We start from the raw sequence: 18,573 nt of genomic DNA, 5'->3' as shown, positions 1-18,573 counted from the left end.
GTAAGTTTTCACACACTATTGAATTCCCATAGACAATTAATCAAATGCTGTGGTGGAATGCAACAAAGTAAAAGTACTGTATTTAAGTATATATTTTCAGGAACTGTATTTCACTGAAGTAGATTTTAAAGTGGATTCTTTTTACTCTAACTTCACTACATTTGAGAGCAGGTATTTGTACTTTCTACTCAGGTACATATATAAACAGGGGCGAAAAGCAAAAGTATTTTATTACAGTTTGAGACCTGCTGAAAAGGCTGGATGTTTATTTTTAACACGTTTGTAGTTTGAGAAAACAAAAATATATTCATAAAAACATCTAGTTAAAAAAAGCTCAATTCAGTTGTTTCTGTTGAACAAAATTCAGTGAGACTTCAAAATGTGCGCAAAATACATTTACTTTTAACCATTTAAGTATATTTTCAACAGGTACTTTAATACTTTCACTTTTTTTGTGAGATACCTTAACATTTACATGAGTATTTGTTGCTCCGGTGTCTCTACTTTTTCCTTAAAGGTGCAATGTGTAACTTTTCTGGCAGAGGATCTGTCACCTGCTTGTTTTTAAGGATATATCATTGCTCCGCCTGGAATGTTCCACAGTATGACATTAAACTGCTCGACCTTACATGTATTCAACTGCAGGTGGATTTATAGCTCAAAAAAACATTCTGACTGTGCAATGGGTTGCCTCTCCACATATCTGACCTGTAACTGATGGTCTTCATGAAGATAGAAAGGTTTAATATAGTGTGAAACAATCCAGATGAAGCCAAACATCTCCATGGAGAAAAGCATTTGATGGACCCTCCACCAGAAAAGTTGCACAATGCACCTTTAAGAAACAAAACTGAGTACTTCTTCCATCACTGATCAAATGCAATGATTTCTTCTCTTTCCTCTGAATGCAAATGGGTAATGCCGTATTTATCTGTGGGAGTTTTCTTATCTCTTAAATATTTAACACAAAGCAATGATACACAAGTCAAGCAATAAAAGACTGTTATCTGGTGTGAGCAAATAATCTGATCTGATTAGATAGAAAGTGTATTGATCCTGGCAAGTAATCTATCAAAGAATTTACTGAGGAAGAGGGGTTTGATATTGCTAGGTTCAGTAGAGTCATTTAGAAAACGCTAGGTAACAACAACAATAACAACATGCATATAGAAATTTCCAATTTTTTGACTCAAAATAGTACAATAATAATAATTAAAACTTTATGGAATCACGAGTTGGTGAGGAGTGTAGTTCTTTTGAATTGCAATGTCCTAAACTTTAGAGATAAAAATGGAGAAAAAATTAAATTCCAGAGATTTCTTAACAGAAGCTTCATATAAGATTTCCATTATCATTATTATCATTAAATTATAGCAGATGAAGTTTTAAAGGTAAACTGTGTAACATTTTTGTTGATGTATGCCCCCTTCTAGTCTTATGGAGACTGTCACACAATTTGACATCAGATTCATCAATCTCTATGGAGACAACTGGTTATGCCATCATTCCAAATTACAGGTCAGATCTGTGGATAGTTGAGTCATGCCACAGTAAAAATGCATGTCTTTTGATGCACTTTAGAGTAATAAAAATCATGTAATTAAATAAATGCCAGATGTACAAGTTCAGTTCCATACTGTGGGACATTCCAGGCAAAGGAATAACATCTACGTGGAGACAAGCAGTTGGCGGACCCTCCACTGAGTTTCATAATACAAATTTAGATGAATTATTTGATTACTGTCCAAGATGTTTTGTTAGTAAAAGTTCAACATCCTCCTTTACTGTAATATTTTAACAGTTAACAAAAACAGTTGAAAGCTATAAGGTCAACTGCCAAAGATCATCACTGACATGGCTGACCCACTCTGTTCCCGTCCATTGTGTGAGCTGTAAACAAACACTGTACTTTCTTTGCTTGCATTGTGATAGTGTCTTTACAAGTTTAACACAGTTTAAGTCCCCCACACAATCGCTGGGCGGGCTCTCTGTGATTCATCTGTTTTGTTCTGGGCCGGTCTGCAATCTACTCAAGGGAAGAAGATACCCTATTCACTCAGGTGTTTGTATAGAAAAGTCCAATTGTGAACCCAAACTCACTTCCTTCCTTTCATGTTAGCGCTGTATAGAGACAACAAAGGATGAAATACATGCCGAAAAAGTTATGAACAGAATTTTCCATGTTTTCAGATATTTTTATAACTTAGATTTCAGTGTTGTAAATGGGAGTTAAAGGAGAGCTATGTAACCTTTTGGTTAGGGGTCCATCACCTGCATGTTTTGATTGTTCCACAGCATGACATTAAACAGCTCTAACTTACATTTATTCAGTTACTGGTGGTTTTATAGCTCAAAAATACCTAGAAAAACAGACATTCTGACTGTGAGCAGGGTTGTCTCACCACAGATCTGACTTGTAACTTTGTCTCGTTTGGTCTCCATGAAAATACAAAGGTTTAACACTATACTGTGAAACTTTCTAGACAAAGCAATGACATCTCTGTGAAGAAAAGCATTTGGCAGACCCTCCACTAGAAAAGTTACAGACTGCACCTTAAATAAAAATAATGGTCCTGACTACTTCCAAGTCTAAAATAATCCAGGAGGTGAAACCATGTCAAAAACAATATAGGTACAAATGAAACTTGCTGCACTATGGCTAAGAGGGTTGCAGAAAAACTGTGTGTGGTTTGATCAAGCACCAATAAAGTGCTGAATGTTTCTGCCAGTTCTTCACCCTCATGTTTTGTTGCTAAACTATACATATTTTATAAAGATAGAAGGAAAGAAGAATGAAAAAAGGTCTTAACTGAGAATATATCTAACTCAAGACCAGTTAAATACTAAATCAGCATTATTTTTTACACACTGTGTCTTTTCTAGAGTAGGGTCAGGCACCTGGCTGTTGCCATGAAGAAACTATTTCTTTGCCTTGAATGTTTCATGTTGAATAAATGCACATGATAAATACTTTTAATGCCATACTGTGGAATAATTCAGACTAAGCAAAAGATCTCCATGTAAACATATAGGTGGTGCATCCTCCTTGAGAAAAGTTACATAGTGCTGCTTTAACTTGAACTGCAAAATACCAACTCGGTGTGCCTGTCACTGTTCACTACAGATGTGAGCACTGGTCAAAGAACAATTTATTTTCACCATATTACACTATATCAGCTTTAGGCAGATCTTGATACTTTGCAGTGACATCATGCTGGGGGTGTTCTACATGTATCTCTATAGTGGAATGTTCAGCATTTGAATGGAGCCGAACGCTTTGGGTGACGTCACGCTCTCTTAGTCCACTTAACATAGTCTATGTTGAGACTATAATGTCATGTGTGAGAGACTTTTCAAGAGCGCAAACTCACTTGCTGTAGCTCCAACTAAACCAGCTCGTTCTGGACAAATTGTGTCAAAATAAAGCTCAGATTTAAGTCTAACAAGCCTCAGATAGAGCAGTCCTTACAGATAGCATCACACCCCCAAAGAATGTTGAGGACATCAGCTGCCAAGTATCAATATGCACTCATCTAAAAGCTGTGGAGGATCAGCCCTATAGGGCATTGCCTGGCTGGGACAGTGGGAACGGAGGTCCCTCTCAAACTTGGTGGTGCTTTTCTCATGGAAAATGACACAGTGAAATTACACATTGGGAAAAAATACAATAACAACATTCTCTGTGGCATGGCCAGTTTGTAAAATCTACCCAACTGTGGTCATCCAAAACTGCCAATTAGTGGTCATAGGGTTTGTACAGTCACGGTGAAGACTGGGTATGTGTGAAAGAAAAGACGTTATGACATTTGAAATATATTCTTCTAGTACACAAAGTCCTGCTGCAGTACTGTCTATTATCAGTCTCAAGCACGGATAAATATGGGGATTCATCAGGAGGGGCATCAGGTGTAAAATGACCTCCAAATGCCATACAACACCCAAAAACAGGCAGATCAATTCATATGACTTCATGGCAAAAAAACAAAAAACAAAAAACAGCTATTCCTACTACTACTCTTATGTCATATTTCCAAAGCTTTTAAAACACTGGAAATTCTTAATCAGTTTAATGTATGGTATACATTTTTACTTTTAGTTGTGTGTGACCTCTGGCTACTCAATCAAACCAGACCAAGTTACAGGTCAGATCTGAGGAAAGGCAATTCCGCTCATAGTCAGAATTTCTGTTTTATGTATTTTTGAGCAATAAAACCACCTGTAATTAAACAAATGTAAGGTTGATGTGTTTTAGAACATTTTAAACAGAGCAATGACATTTCTATAGAAACAAGAAGGTGATGGACCTCCAACCAAAAGGTGCACAGTGCACCTTGAAGTATGGCGCCAACTGCCCTGTGTGACATTAATTGACAAAAAGCTGTCATGATTGAATCTCCTATTATTGTTTATGTACAGTGTTGATGGATTGTAACATAATTGTGATCACTGGTCTGATTGTGGCCTCCTCTGGCACAAGCTGCAGATCCTGCTGTGATAATCCACTCACACACAGTGGCCCAATGTTTACTGTGATACATGAAATCAGATCTTGCTCTGTCCTGGTGCAGACACAAGGATCAATTACCACTCGGTTCCCAGGATCAGGCCTCTCTCGGGGGATCCAGCCTCTGCCCCTGCGCGCCGTGGGTCTCTTAACTGTCATTATCAACCTCCGCAGCCACAATAGGTCACACAGATGAGATAACCACAGCGTCAGAGCAGCAGGTGAGGGACTGCCAGGCCCCGATCAGGTGTCCTGGTCTCAGGGTGTAGCATTGCCCCCCAGGCCTCCAGAGCTCCAGCCTCGCCATCTGCCAGGGTGAATTCCTCTCACTGTGCAGAGAAGGCGAGTTCAGTGAAGGCGTAAACTGCTGCTATAGGGCGTAGCTTTGACTGTCTCCTGTTTCCTTTCATAGTGAGACATGTCACACTTTGACCAGATTGTGTTACACGCTCAAAGAGAAACTCCAAAAGTCAAAACTTGGCACTAAATATTGCTATTTTTGTAGCTTCTTGAGCACTGTGTCGTTGTCCTACTCCAACACTACTGACCATCATACATTTACATTGCTGTGATTTTAAAATACTGCACAACATTAAATAGGGTACTAAATCATATACTTTGAATGAAAAACATGTATTATGTATAAGTGGGCAGATGATCAAAATATGAATAATGTGAACATTTATTGTAACGTAAGATATGCAAATATAAATACTGAGCATTGCACTGCTTATTAAAAATAAATTAATGTTAATAAAATAAACAGTTACAAAGTTATATCATGTACTTTTATGGTTCTTTAATATTTATCTGATCTGACATGATGCACTTTTTTGCATTATACATGAACAAGTTTCCTTCCAATAAATAAGCAACAAAACTGTAATTCCAAAAAGATACCAAAAACATATAGCTATATATCAATGCAGCAGCCTGTGATAAGGATTGTATCACCAAATTTAGTATCATGATATACACTGCAAAAAGCAATATCTGGAGAAATTAAAATTACTTGTTGTGAGCTGTTGTTTTTAAGTGGAGCAATAAGATGCAATATTTTCATATTTTAATGAAAATCTCAAATTATGACGAACATTCTTAATTCAAGTCATCCTAATTAGATTTACGTTTTAGCAGTGTATAGATTTTTTGATATTTTTGCCCTAATAATTATAACTATTATGTACAGGCTTTTGCTATTGTTAAAGGTTCTATATTAAATAAAACTGACTCTTTTGAGCTTTGAGACATGTTATACTGTAGTGTTCTCCTTATAAACATACCTGGAGTTGTGTTTTGTTTCATTCACACATGTTTGAATCATCCGGGTTTATTAGCTTGTCTACATCTCCAAAGCTCAATTCTGTGACACCATGAAGTTAACAGCTACCTTTTACCTTTTAGTTCAGTAGAGATGGTCATGTCCAGGGCTGAAATCTTCCAAATGATTGTAGTGAAGGATGGAGTTTAAAAACGCTTTAAAAACAGCACTTCCTGTGTTACAACATGAGATCACAAGGTGGAACAGTGTGTTTTCTGGTTGAGAGAAGAACTCAGCCCTAAAGATGCAGGGTTTATGTGTTAAACATGTGTGAATGAAACAAAACAAACTCTGGGTATGTTTGTGATGAGAAAACAACATTATAACATAGATTAAAAAATAGCGTAATATAGGCTCTTTTAAAACCACACGTGTCAGTGCAGTAGATCAAAGTGGCTGAGTTGGCAGGCAGCTTGGGTCATGTGTGAACTATCATGTACGCTGTCAGAGGCACCCACCCGCCCCCACCCTCTGCTCCAAATGAGTTATGACTTTACAGTGAAGACTCAAATCTGTGGCACAAAAAATCTGCACACTCTTCACAACATGTCCAAAAGCTATTTTCAACGCTTTGTGAAGCCAATGATGTAGGACTGCAGATGGTCTACAGATATCTCTTTTTATTTGTTCCTTGATGGAGAAAAAAAATGGATGCAGTACAATAACAAATATGTTTTTACTTTGGATTTATTTAATATTTGTAGAATGTTATTGCACAGAAAAAACAGCAGATGGCTCTAGTCCCTTGTGATTGTGTGATCTTAGAATCAGAGTGAAACCATTTGAAGCTTCTTCCTTCTTTCTTTCTTCTAAATTCCTGCCTCTCAAACACAACGCAAAATCTGCTAAAGTGCTTTATCGAGTGAAAGTGATTATTGCTTTTCAGGAGGAGGTCATAATGACACTTTGGTAAATGGTCACATTTTTATATTGCGCTTTTCCATTTTCAAGGCACTCAAAGCACTTTACAACAAGGAACCACTCACCCATTCACACACATATTCATACACCAGCAGATACATACAGACGTTGGGGGCGAGGTGAGCTAAGTGTCTTGCCCAAGGACACCATGACAGCATTTACCTGTGGCAGCTGGAATCCCACCGCCAACCTGTGGTCAGTGGATCTGACCACTCAACCAATGATGTTTTGTGTCGAGAGCGGGATTCAAACTACCAACCTTCAGATCAGTGAATTTAACAGTGCTGAACTTGAAGAGAGAGATTCAGAGATAGTGTAATCTTTGTTACAGTACAGTTCTGCATATCCATCTTGTGTGTTGTGCAAACTAAATTGGTGCAGCTTAAATTGCTTTTATTAATCATTCATAGATGTTCTTCAGATATCAGATTTATTTTACTCCAGTGATGAGGTATTGGATGAAACCTGTCTGCTGTCTCATTATGGAATACAACACATGTCTGAAATTTACATTACGAGTTATATCTTATGTGGTGGTGGTCCTGGTCCAGAGGAGGGAAACATGGGTGACAGGGATCACAAGAACCTGAGTATGGACCGTTTAGCTGATTTTAAAACTTCACCCTCTTTGTGCCTAAAGAGGAACACAAAGAAAGCTGTGTGCTACTATGACAAATATTGATAACATATGGAATATTCTATTGGTGTTATACATTCAAGTATTATCCGATCTGAAAGAACTTTGATTGATTTGCTGGAGCGGGGAAAGGGGCAGGTGGGTGCCTCTGACAGCGTACATGATAGTTCACACATGACCCAAGCAGACTGCCAACTCAGCCACTTTGATCTACTGCACTGACACGTGTAATTTTAAGGTGAAATAGTAAAAAGCCTGTACATGATAGAAACAGTGATTTGGACAAAAATATCAAAATTTCAGAATAACACTATTAACCTGAAGTACCACCACAAGAAAGCATGGAGCATTTAGAGACTAAAGTGGGTGGGGCTAAATAAACCCTTTAAAATCCTGTGTCATCTGAATGTTCAAAAGTCTGGAATGGAGGTAACTGGAGGCAAAGTGAAGCAAACATAATGTGTTTTCAATCATTAACTGATTAGCAGATCTAGTTTTACAACATTATTACCAAAAATAAACAACAATTTTGGATTTCCAAGGTACACATTTTAGTTAATTTGGTTCTCTGTTAAGAAGGATGGAAAAATACACATTTCTAATGCCAAAGTTGTATTTGAGCTTCATTAAAAAGTATAATTTATGATAAAATGTGTAATATATTTGACTGTAGATTAAGTGATAAACTGTAGTGGACAAAATTTTTCTGTAGGGATTTTTTTTCTTGCTTAGTGTTTATTATACTCTCTCCTTATTTTAACAAATAACATAAAACAGTTGTACAGTTGTAAATGTTTTTAAACAGGGCTCCAATCTTACTCACATGTAACTGGGTGGTTTTCATTTGCCAAATTACAATCGATTTTTCAGATTTTTTTGATATTCTGAAGTTAATCCCAGTTTTCCCATTGAAACCAAATTATGTTCCATTTCACTTTTGCATCCAGTTTAGAATGTTTTTGTTTACAATTTTTAAAGGGTCTATAAGGTGAATACTATACTATACTATATTACTACAATTATAATAAAGTGCTACCAATATGTATAATGTGTGTTGCTTAATAAAACGCAAAAGTTTGATGTACTAAGAAAAGCTATAGGTTTTTGCTTTGAATGTATTAAATATATTTATAATGTAGTTACACAAAAAAGCAGTAGATGGCACTAAATTCGCCTTTTGTTACCACGTACACCACAAGAAAGAAAGTGAAAGAAAACATTTTCTTGGTGTTGGCTGATCATTTTGTGCTTCTCAAACACGACCGTAAATCTGCTAAAATGTCTGGTAGAATATACCGGATTGTAGTGACAGGATTTAAAGGAGAGAAATGTTATATAGATCTTTGTAATACGGATGAGCAGTTTAGGAGTTTAACTGTTTTGGATTTGAAGAGAAAGATTATTCAGAAAATGCCTCGGGATACAGGTAGAACTACAGTTCTGCACATTCATCTTGTGTGTAATACTGTGTTTGAATCAAAGCTTACATTGATTTTATTGATTATTTTATTTAGATATTGACAGACTTGCCTTGATATTTGTTGATGAACGACTGGATAACGAAAACAAACTGCTGATTGATTATGGAATACAACATATGTCGGTCATTCAGGTGGTTTTACAAGTTGATGGTGGTGGTCCTGGTCCAGCGGAGGGAAACATGGGTGACAGGGATCACAAGAACCTGAGTATGGACCGTTTAGCCGATTTTGAAACTCCACCGTTCTTGAAGCCTAAAGAGGAACACAAAGAGAGCTGTGTGCTACTATGACAAATACTGATACTGAAATATTGACTGATCTCATATGGAATATTCTCTTATTGCTTTACACCTTTGTTATTCCTGTATTCTCCGATTTGAAAGAACTTTGATTGATTTGTAAAAACTCACATAACCTGTACAAACCAGCTAAACAATTGGGGTGTGTCTTTTTGTTATGTTTCTAATGTTTCTGGTTTCTCTCCTGCTGTCACTGTCATTCCAATATAGCATGTAAGCTAAGTCAAATCAGTCTCCTGTAGTGAAATTCCTATCTGCTTGTTTTGCATGTATTTTCTCTTATACATTGTTATACTGCTAACAAATGGAATTATGAAAATACATTTGATTATGTATGTACTGACTGCTACAAGGCCCTTGAACTCACCATGTATAGAAAAATCTGCATATTCACTGTGGGAATATTACACCTATTCCCATTAGTTTGTGTCATATCCACTAAAACTCAACAAAACTGTGGGATTTTGAAAGCTTCTGAAACAACAAAATAAGCCTTGTTGAAATAATAAATAAATACAATTCTCAAAACAGTTACAAATGGTGTTTATGCCTCATCTCCACAAACCTGACTCAATTTGGCCTGGAGGATGGGTTGGCACCTGCTTGTTTCCATGGAAATGTTGTTCTTTTAGCTATAATCATCCACAATATGGCAGTAAAAGTATCCAGATAAAGTATAATTTTAACTTTATATTTCCATAGAATCATGCAGGTGATGTGACATCTCCAGAGCTATATATTGTACCTTTAAATTACTGCAGCACTTGTCCAATGACGTACAGACACTCTCCAGCTTTGACTAAACTTTACAAAGACAGAGAGAGACGCGTGGTCTGTTCCTGTCAAAAACAAACTGGCTGCTTACACGTAAAAAAAAAAGGGAGAAGAAAAAACATAAATGTCTGAGAAATAGCACAGATTTTTACCAAACTAATAATCAAAGTCAAAGTCAAAGTAAAGTATTTATCTCTGGTAAAAGAAGTGATATATTTTGTTCTGAATGATGTGAAGATTTCAGAGAGGCGATGTCTTCTGCATTTGAGAGACACGTGCCACAAATTAACAGCTGTGGTTGGCCCGTCTCAAGTTTAGACTGAGGATTTTCACTCTCTATTGTCCAGTCTCTTCTGGATTCGAACAGAATGTAGAGGGTACTGGTTAGTCAGGCAAGCTTTGATCAGGTGTAAAATCAGAGATGTAAGACTAGTGTCCTGACACATTCGTGACATAGAGTCTGTGTGAAGGGTAGGCACCAACAAGAGCCGAACTTGAGAATATTGAATTTGGATCTGCTTCAGAGGAAAAGGTCACAGAGATCTCGGGTTCACAAGGAGCGCCAGGTGAGTGGAAATCAATCACACTCTGGCCACAGATGTAGTGTCAGTGAGAAACATAATACACAACATCAAAAGCCTGCTGAACATTTAGGAGGCGAGTGCGAATGGTTCTGGTCGGAAAGATAAAAGTCCAAGCGTGTAGCCACATCTGTTTTCTCACTTAAAATCAGTTAAGAAGATCCTAAATTTTTTACAGATATCATGAAGCAACCTCTAACCTGTGAGGCATAAATCGTTGCATGCTTATTATCCATCGATGAATTTTCTCTGACCCCTACCACTGCAGAAACTAAATACTTTTACTTAGTTTTACAAAACTGTTAATGTAGCTTTTGGAGAATATTAGAGTATATGGTATTAGAATCATATAGGTAAGCATATTTCATGTGAGAACTAGTACAAATAACAGTAATAATAGTAGTGGCTTTATTTTTGGCAGTCAGTAGTATATGAATATTAGTGGCCAGTATATAAATAATGAAAACAGCTATATAACAAATAAAATATATTTTCTTTAGCTAGTTAAAGCCAAAACTAGAATAAAAGCATGCATTTTTCATTATGGATGTTTATATTGCAATGAAAATCATAAGTCCTTACTCTCAATGGCCTTGCCAACTCCACACTTTTATTTGTCCTGATGAAGTGCCTCTGCCTGCTTGTTTCCATGGAAATGTTGTCCCTTTGGCTATAATATTTCACAGTATGGCATAAAATTTGCTGAGCTACACTGAGAGAGTTTTTTTCTAACTTAATTCCCATGGAATTGTGCACATAGCATGCCACTGTCTTAAAGTTATGTACTATCACTTAAGTGTAGCTATGTTGTTTTTTTTTTGTTTTGTTTTTTTACACAGCAAATTCAAAAGTGTTAAATTGATGGTGTTGGTGTTGTTGTGAGTAAAGTGAAGAAAATCCAGATATGTGTCAACATAGTCAAGAGTTATTTCAACTATGACAATGCTGTAGAGTAAAATAAGTAGTTGTTGATTCACAGTGTTAACGTCAAACCCTTAGAAAGTGTCTATTTTGAATATTACACTACATCAGTGTTGGGCTTAGCGGGAGAGCTGGAGGTCTAATGCTAGTAGTATTGAGTAGTAGTAAGCTAACTAACTTAGCTGTGACAGTCAATGTTGCTGTCACTGATGTCCATGAAAACTGGGTAAAATAGCCACAAATTAGACTTAAGAAATATATTTTTTAAGTAACGTTACTCTTAATTTTGTATAAGTAAATAGTAGAAGTCCAAAAAAATGTGTTAAGTAGCTAAGAGTAAAAGTATTCGGGGAAACTACTCCTCAAGTAACTTAAGTTAAAAGTAACTGGACGAAACAGCTGATTGTCATTTAAAGTTAATGCAATTGCGAGGATGAAACATGAAAAATGAAACATGTCTGGTGTTTTCACAGTGGGAAGAAAGTACAGTATCTGTAAATAGTGACTCAAGTAAATGTATGAGGTCATAATACATTATGTCATTGTAATGGTGGTGACAGGACTGCCCTACACTCAGTGTATGTACCGCGATGATTTGGGACAGTTATGAGCTATTTATGAGCTATTTCAAGTGATAAATACAAAAATGTTGGTGATAAAATAATGTCTCCTATATTTATTTCATTGTTGTCACCTCTTGTCCGGGTTTTACATGGTTTTACAGCGCCTCTTTCCGCAAATTAAATGTAAAGATAAATCGAAACAAATTTATATCTGTTATGGCAATGCACAGACGTTCCACGGTTGCCAGAGTAGTTGCATATATAAACCCCAAAATTGGGATTTTCTGAAAACTGAACTGAACTCATCGAGCCTTAAGTTCAACCACCTGAGTGCTCACATGCCCCGGGTCAGACTACTTTACCTACAGACAAATTTTTATTGACCTTGAGTCAAAAAGAGTAATGACACATTCCTTCTTTTTGGATTTTCTTTAGGGTGAGTGTCTTGCTGCTGGTTCACATGCATCTCCAGCTCCTAAAGTCTACAGTAGAAAGATGAAGGCTCAAGCCATTAACCATCTCGTCAGAGATTTGCAGGTATGTCATGAAATGGTTCAATGTAGAACTGAAATGTAACCTCACCAATAATTTCGTAATTGACTAACTGAATTTTATATATGCGCTAAGTAGTTGTAATTTGTGATTGAAGTGGGAAGGACAAAGGTTTTTTTATGTCATTGTTGACCTGGCTGAATTTGGTGACGCACTTCAAGGCACTTGGTCCTCAGACTCTCACAAACTTTTCACCTGTATTTAAAGAACTGTCTACAACATGGACGTTGGATGTGTCAAAAGAAACCCCAAGAGTGAAAGACTGACTCTTGAGGTAAAAAGTTTCTGCAGTGTTAATGTTTCATAATTAGCAGGACTGCCTCTTTTGTGAACATTGTTATGTTTATATAATGGAGAGAAGATCTTGTTTCCAACAGTCAGACATGCTCCTCTCATTTTTGGAGATGAACATGCCTGAATTCCATTCAAAACAAGATCTTGATTCATCCATTGACTGTTTGCAGTGAAAAATCAACTTTAAAAAAATAAATGACAGTCATTGTGACCAACTGTTGAGGGCACAGAGAATTCCTGCTGTCAGTTGGATTTTGCAAAAATAGTATTGTGTCATATGACTTGTACTAAAACAATGCACATCATATAACCAACACAATTTAAACAAGTTAAGTTGAAATGGAATTTTGTGGTGGTTTTCATTATTTTACATTTGTAAAAGGGATTATGAACTAGAATGACCACAGCATTTACACTGTATTTAGTGATTAAAGAGTTACTATTGAACAGTGTAGCATGAAGAACACTCTACACTATTTCTACTTCATAAAGTGTTAAAACATAGCAGTATATAGAGTTAATAGTTTTTCACTATACACTAGTGTAAAAAAAATCTGATCTTAATCAGTGTCAAATTCAACTATGAGGAGTGTGGTTACATCACTTTACCAGCGTTGAGCCTTCTGCACTTTGGAAAGTGTTGTTTTAACTCATTTTATTGTGGACCCCATATGGCATGGTAAAAGTGTTAAAATTAACAATATACGAGTTAAATTAACACTCTTGAATTTGCTGTGTACAGTTTGGTTACTCAGAAAAAAAATCAGTAATTATGTTTCATCGTATTATGAATAATATACTAAGCCTAACCTAGAATGTTGACATAAAATTTCTATGAAACATTAATCTTTTCATGGTATTACTTTGGAAACAAGGCAGCCTCAAACTGCATTTAACTCTCTATCCATGGGCTTCATGATAAAAGTCAGTGCGGTTGCCATAGCGTTTAACGATCTTTTTAATGGGTAAAAGTCCTCAAAATGTTGCCTGCAACAGGAGGCTGAAACCGTTGAATAGCAAAGTTACCACGCAATTTCCACCACTACACACTATGACTTATTATGTATGAGGCGTTGCTGTATTGACAATGCCAGTATCTTTTCCACACAGGATGCTCTGGTGGAACACATAGACTGTCTTTGTGCTGATGACAGGTCCAGATGTAGTCTGACCAGGCTCTGACCCTCTGCTCTCCTCTGTGTTCCTGTTATGCTCAGTTAGAGAAAAATGGCTGAAAATTATACCACTGATACAACATAACAGGAAGAATGGAAATGGTTGAAAACAGCATGGTGACAATAAATGATGTTAACATGCAGAATTTAACATTTAACAGGCTAACCCATTTAGAGAGAAGGGACATTTTACATTTTTTACATTAAATAATTGTGTTCTTTAAAGGACCCATATTCCACTATTTTCTGATCTTTGTTATAAAGTTGTTTCCTCTTTAAAAATATACTCAGGGTTGTGTCATTTACATGTTTAACACACAAACCATGTATATTTAAGCTGAGTTCTTCTCTCAGATGGAAAACACTGTGTTCCACCTTGTGATGTCATGTATTAATATAGGACATGCCCCATTGTGTTTATGAATTCCATACACTTTCACTACATTAATTGGGATAATTTCAGCCTTGGAATTGCAAATCTCTACTGTACAAAAAATAAAAGGTCACTGTTAATTTAAAAATTACTGCTTGATGGCATCTCAAGGTAGAACAGGGGTTTTTGACCTTTGAAGATGTAGACAGACTAATAATAAAGGGTTACTCAAACGTGTGAATGAAACAGAAGGCAGCTTCAGGTATGTTTTTGATGAGGTCACAACATTCTGACATCACAAAGTCACAATATAGGACCATTTTAAACATGTAACATTTTTGGTGGCCTGTCCGCAACCTGAACATTCTAGGTAAAGGAATAACATAGTATGACATTCTACTTCTCCATCTTGTGACAATAGTGTTAGAGTTAGACATGCATGTGTATTGGCTTACAAGGTCTGTAACAGCTTAATTACAATTGTCATTCAGATTGTCCTTAATAACCCTCCTTGTTCCCCATGCCCATGTTTATGCAGTCAGACCTGTCAATTAAAGATTTTTCTTCTTTGGACAAACTTCTCTAGTTTACCTCCATCTGTTTTGTCCATCAGGTTGTCTTCTTCTACAGCTAAGGACTATGTAAGTTATCTCCTCCCAGGGACACCATAAGGCCCTTGTTTTGACAGTAGCTCAGTGCATTGACCCACTGAGCTAACATCTCAGCCACTAGATAAACAAAAAAGCATGGGCACAAGTATTCACCATGACATGAGTAAACATAAGCTGGTGGGGTCTGGAGTCAGCAGATTTTAAAGAGTTTGATCTTCACCGGACGGAAAAAAACTTGTTTCTAAAGTGTTAGCCTCCTACTGTTTGGGTGGTGTAGTTTCCATGCAGTTGTTGTACACTTACAGAAGCCAGGTCCACTTAGACATAAGAAGGAACTAAGTTTTGAACCTTTACTGTTATGAAAAACGTTGTCTCTCTCCCAATATTTTACTTGTAACTTGACAAGTGGCACCATCTGCTTATTTCTGGATAAGTATTTTTAATGTAGAAAATTTGTTTAATGTAAAAATTCCAAGGAAAAGCATCTCCATGGAGACAAGCACCTTTACGTTTTGGTCAAACACTTGAGGAGACGATCTTAGTATAGAATAGAAGATGTGCAGCAGGTTTGTATATAATTATTATATTTAAATACTGGGCTAATAAATTGTGAGACGACAGATGCTATCTTGACTTATGACCTTGTCGATGTGGCTGGGGTCACATAGGCACTTTCTCCTCGATACGTCACCATATGTCACTCACTGACGGGAGCTTTGGGTAGAGCATCCACAGCATCTTTTTGTAAATGAGGACGCCTCTGCTCCAGCTCTCTGCAGACAGCAGGGGCCTGGTGATTCCAGAGCACCAAGCTGTCATCCCATACATCAACAGGGACAAAGGACTCAGATGAGGTAAATAACCCAAAACATCTTACAGGCTTTTATCCGGGAGTCTACATATCAGTTGTTTACAGTACAAGAATATAGGCTAATTGAGGGTAGTCATTTTTAATTGGGTGTTTGTCGCCATCTACTGGTGGATTGTTAAAACTACAGTAGCTCATGCGTACAGATAAGACCACCAGATGTCACATAAGAGCAGTTTTCCACCAATTTCAACACGTCATTTCCATGGACATCTTGCGTGCATTTTAATAAGGTGTGTGTCGCCATCTACCGTTGGATTGATAAAACTAAAGGACCCTGTCTGCAAATGCAGTTCAGACCACCAGGTGTCACTTTAGAACATAGTTTCTTTTTCTCTCATTGCCTGCATATGCCTTAAAATACATATACTTGTAAATCAACGTCCAGCCATTGCGAAAGTCTGTTGTGCTGCGGCTTCCCTTCAATGTGAAGCTCACACAGGACCCCTCTAACTATTCATATTCAAATACTGTCATCTTTCTCCATAGAGTTAGAAAGTTTTAAAAAAATACATTCATGGACTTACTAATACAAACAGCTCTTACATAGGTATAACCTTTGGGGGCCTCTGCACTTTGGGAAACCACTGTTGTAAACAACTGAAAATGGGGTGCAAATGTAGTTAGGTGTATGAATGGACCCTAGCTCACGTCACTAGACACAGCCATGCAAAGTATGTTTTTGGGGAGGAGCACTAGCTAATTTTTTTGAGTGTCCCCCTATTGCAGTAACAAATTTGTAGCCAAATTACTTTAATCAGAAAATTTGCACTTAGATGTTTGGGTGAGGAAAGATTCACAGTTCAGGACTAACATTTAAACAATGTTTTCTTTATTCAACAGTGAGAAATCTACATTTAAGTCATCTCACACCTAGAATTTCTGGAACTGTTTCTTGGCTCCAGCAGCCTTTGTGACTTTGAGGACGTTGAACCTGACAGTCTTGCTGAGTGGTCGGCACTCTCCAACGGTAACGATGTCTCCGACTGTGACGTCCCTGTGGAGAGAAAAAGCTGTGAGAACAGGCACAAAACTACGACATTATCTAACTATAACATGCATTATAACATGCATCAGCAATGCCATTAGGCACTGTCGTCAGAGCCTGAGCTTGGAAGACCATCGTGAGAATAAACATCATATGCAAACACAAAGCCATGTGTGTGAAAGGCTATTTTGATTAGTAAAGAATAGATAATTACCTGAAGCAGGGCGAGAGGTGGACCGAGAGGTTCTTGTGCCTCTTCTCAAAGCGGTTGTACTTGCGGATGTAATGCAGATAGTCGCGTCTGATCACAATGGTCCGCTGCATCTTCATTTTGGTCACCACGCCTGATTGACAACCAAAGAATAATCAGTCACAGTACTCAAGTTCTTAATACTCAGGTAGAGTCATAATACTACATCAGCATCGCCTTTAGGCATTGTCGTCAAAACCTGTGGGCTTGGAAGACCATCGTGAGAAAATACATCATTTGTAGTGATAATTAAAGCTTCCAGATTCTGTCTTTACTAAACTTAAACTGTACATTTAATGTGACATTCATTGGACTGACTCACCTGAGAGGATACGGCCACGAATGGAGACGTTTCCAGTGAAGGGGCATTTCTTGTCAATATAAGTGCCGTCAATAGCCTGAAAGCAATAAAGATAAACTTAACAGCAAGCTTATAATGGCCTACAGATTTACACCATAAACGTTCAAAATGTATTTCTAATGCATCAGTGCTGCCATAAGGCCTTGTCGTCACAACCCTACAGGCTTGGAAGACCATCGTGAGAAAAACATCACTTGCATAAAATAGATGCAATATTAATTAATTCATTACCTCTCTTGGGGTTTTGAAGCCCAACCCGACACTCTTGTGGTAACGGGGGAGCTTTTCTTTGCCCTCCTTGCCACCATCAACAGCCAGAACACGCTTCTTGTTCTGGAAGATGGTGGGCTGTTTCTGATAAGCCCTCTCGGTCTATGGGAGAATGAACAAGTTTATTAGACAAGCACATACTTCCCATTTACATGATACACTGACAGCGGAATCTAGAAGGCTCAATCTTTACAAACACTCAAAGCTTAGTAACTGTGAAATTCATGATTAAACTGTCATCTATTGATTAACTCAAAAGGCCAAACCCTATTGTCACGTCACTATAAGTGGGGGGAAAAATATTAAAACTATCAAGCAAGTGCTTAGGCTAACTTGCTAGCACTGTTGCTAAATGAGCGTAGCACGAGGGTGAGCCGACTAGAAGCAGTCAACTCTTTTCGAGGCTTGTGAACGACTAAAAACACAGCCACGACATGGAAAAGCGCCTTATATAGACGTGTTGCTGTTACGAGTGCAAATAAATGCTTTGAAATAGTTAGATTTGTCCATTAAAAGCCCCACGCCGTTTCCCCACACGTACTTGTGCATCCGCCATCTTTGCAAGCCGAGTCAAAAGAGGCCTGAGGATGCGCGAGGCGGACGAAAGACGGCGAGGAAAGGAAGTGACGATTATACAAGATCCAAAATACGAAAAACATGAACACATTTGCATTTTTTGATAAGTATCCATGAAAAAAAGACAAGGCATGAGGTAAATTACCATAATACAATAATTCATTTTTCATCAGACATTCGCGAGTAAAAAAGGTCATAAAAATACATAGGCTTACACGATAATAAAATGCAACTACGGCTATATGTTGTCGTT

At 37.3% G+C, this 18,573-nt stretch overlaps 1 protein-coding gene and 3 non-coding genes across 4 annotated transcripts; all 4 read right to left on the bottom strand.

The window, feature by feature from the left end:
• Positions 1–16,685: 16,685 nt before the first annotated feature.
• On the bottom strand, positions 16,686–18,428 carry rps11 (ribosomal protein S11). Its single transcript, XM_020932541.2, has 5 exons — positions 18,286–18,428; positions 17,706–17,846; positions 17,436–17,511; positions 17,078–17,207; positions 16,686–16,872 (listed from the first exon to the last, which is right to left on the bottom strand). Exons 1-5 carry the CDS (start codon positions 18,415–18,417, stop codon positions 16,749–16,751), a joined length of 603 nt encoding a protein of 200 aa, XP_020788200.2. The 5' UTR covers positions 18,418–18,428; the 3' UTR covers positions 16,686–16,748.
• LOC129408781 (small nucleolar RNA SNORD35) lies at positions 16,940–17,021 on the bottom strand. The gene has a single exon (XR_008632104.1). It is a non-coding gene; the product is annotated as a small nucleolar RNA SNORD35 (small nucleolar RNA).
• Positions 17,272–17,355, bottom strand: LOC129408783 (small nucleolar RNA SNORD35). Its single transcript, XR_008632106.1, has one exon. It is a non-coding gene; the product is annotated as a small nucleolar RNA SNORD35 (small nucleolar RNA).
• Positions 17,590–17,673, bottom strand: LOC129408782 (small nucleolar RNA SNORD35). The gene has a single exon (XR_008632105.1). It is a non-coding gene; the product is annotated as a small nucleolar RNA SNORD35 (small nucleolar RNA).
• Positions 18,429–18,573: the final 145 nt, after the last annotated feature.

The sequence above is a fragment of the Boleophthalmus pectinirostris genome, unplaced genomic scaffold (assembly GCF_026225935.1).
Source record: "Boleophthalmus pectinirostris isolate CB_2022bp ecotype Guang Dong unplaced genomic scaffold, ASM2622593v1 HiC_scaffold_17, whole genome shotgun sequence".
Classification (NCBI taxonomy): Eukaryota; Metazoa; Chordata; class Actinopteri; order Gobiiformes; family Gobiidae; genus Boleophthalmus; species Boleophthalmus pectinirostris.
The sequence above is the reverse complement of the archived record's forward strand: the minus strand, read 5'-3'. Positions and strand labels throughout refer to the sequence as shown.

Excerpts from the sequence above, each read along its gene's own strand:
- rps11 (XM_020932541.2), bottom strand. The coding sequence starts at position 18,417 with ATGCAAATGTGTTCATGTTTTTCGTATTTTGGATCTTGTATAATCGTC. Across the intron at positions 17,208-17,435 it reads TCGTGGCCGTATCCTCTCAG|GCGTGGTGACCAAAATGAAG; the intron begins GTGAGTCAGTCC and ends GTTGTCAATCAG. Across the intron at positions 16,873-17,077 it reads CACCTCTCGCCCTGCTTCAG|GGACGTCACAGTCGGAGACA; the intron begins GTAATTATCTAT and ends TTCTCTCCACAG.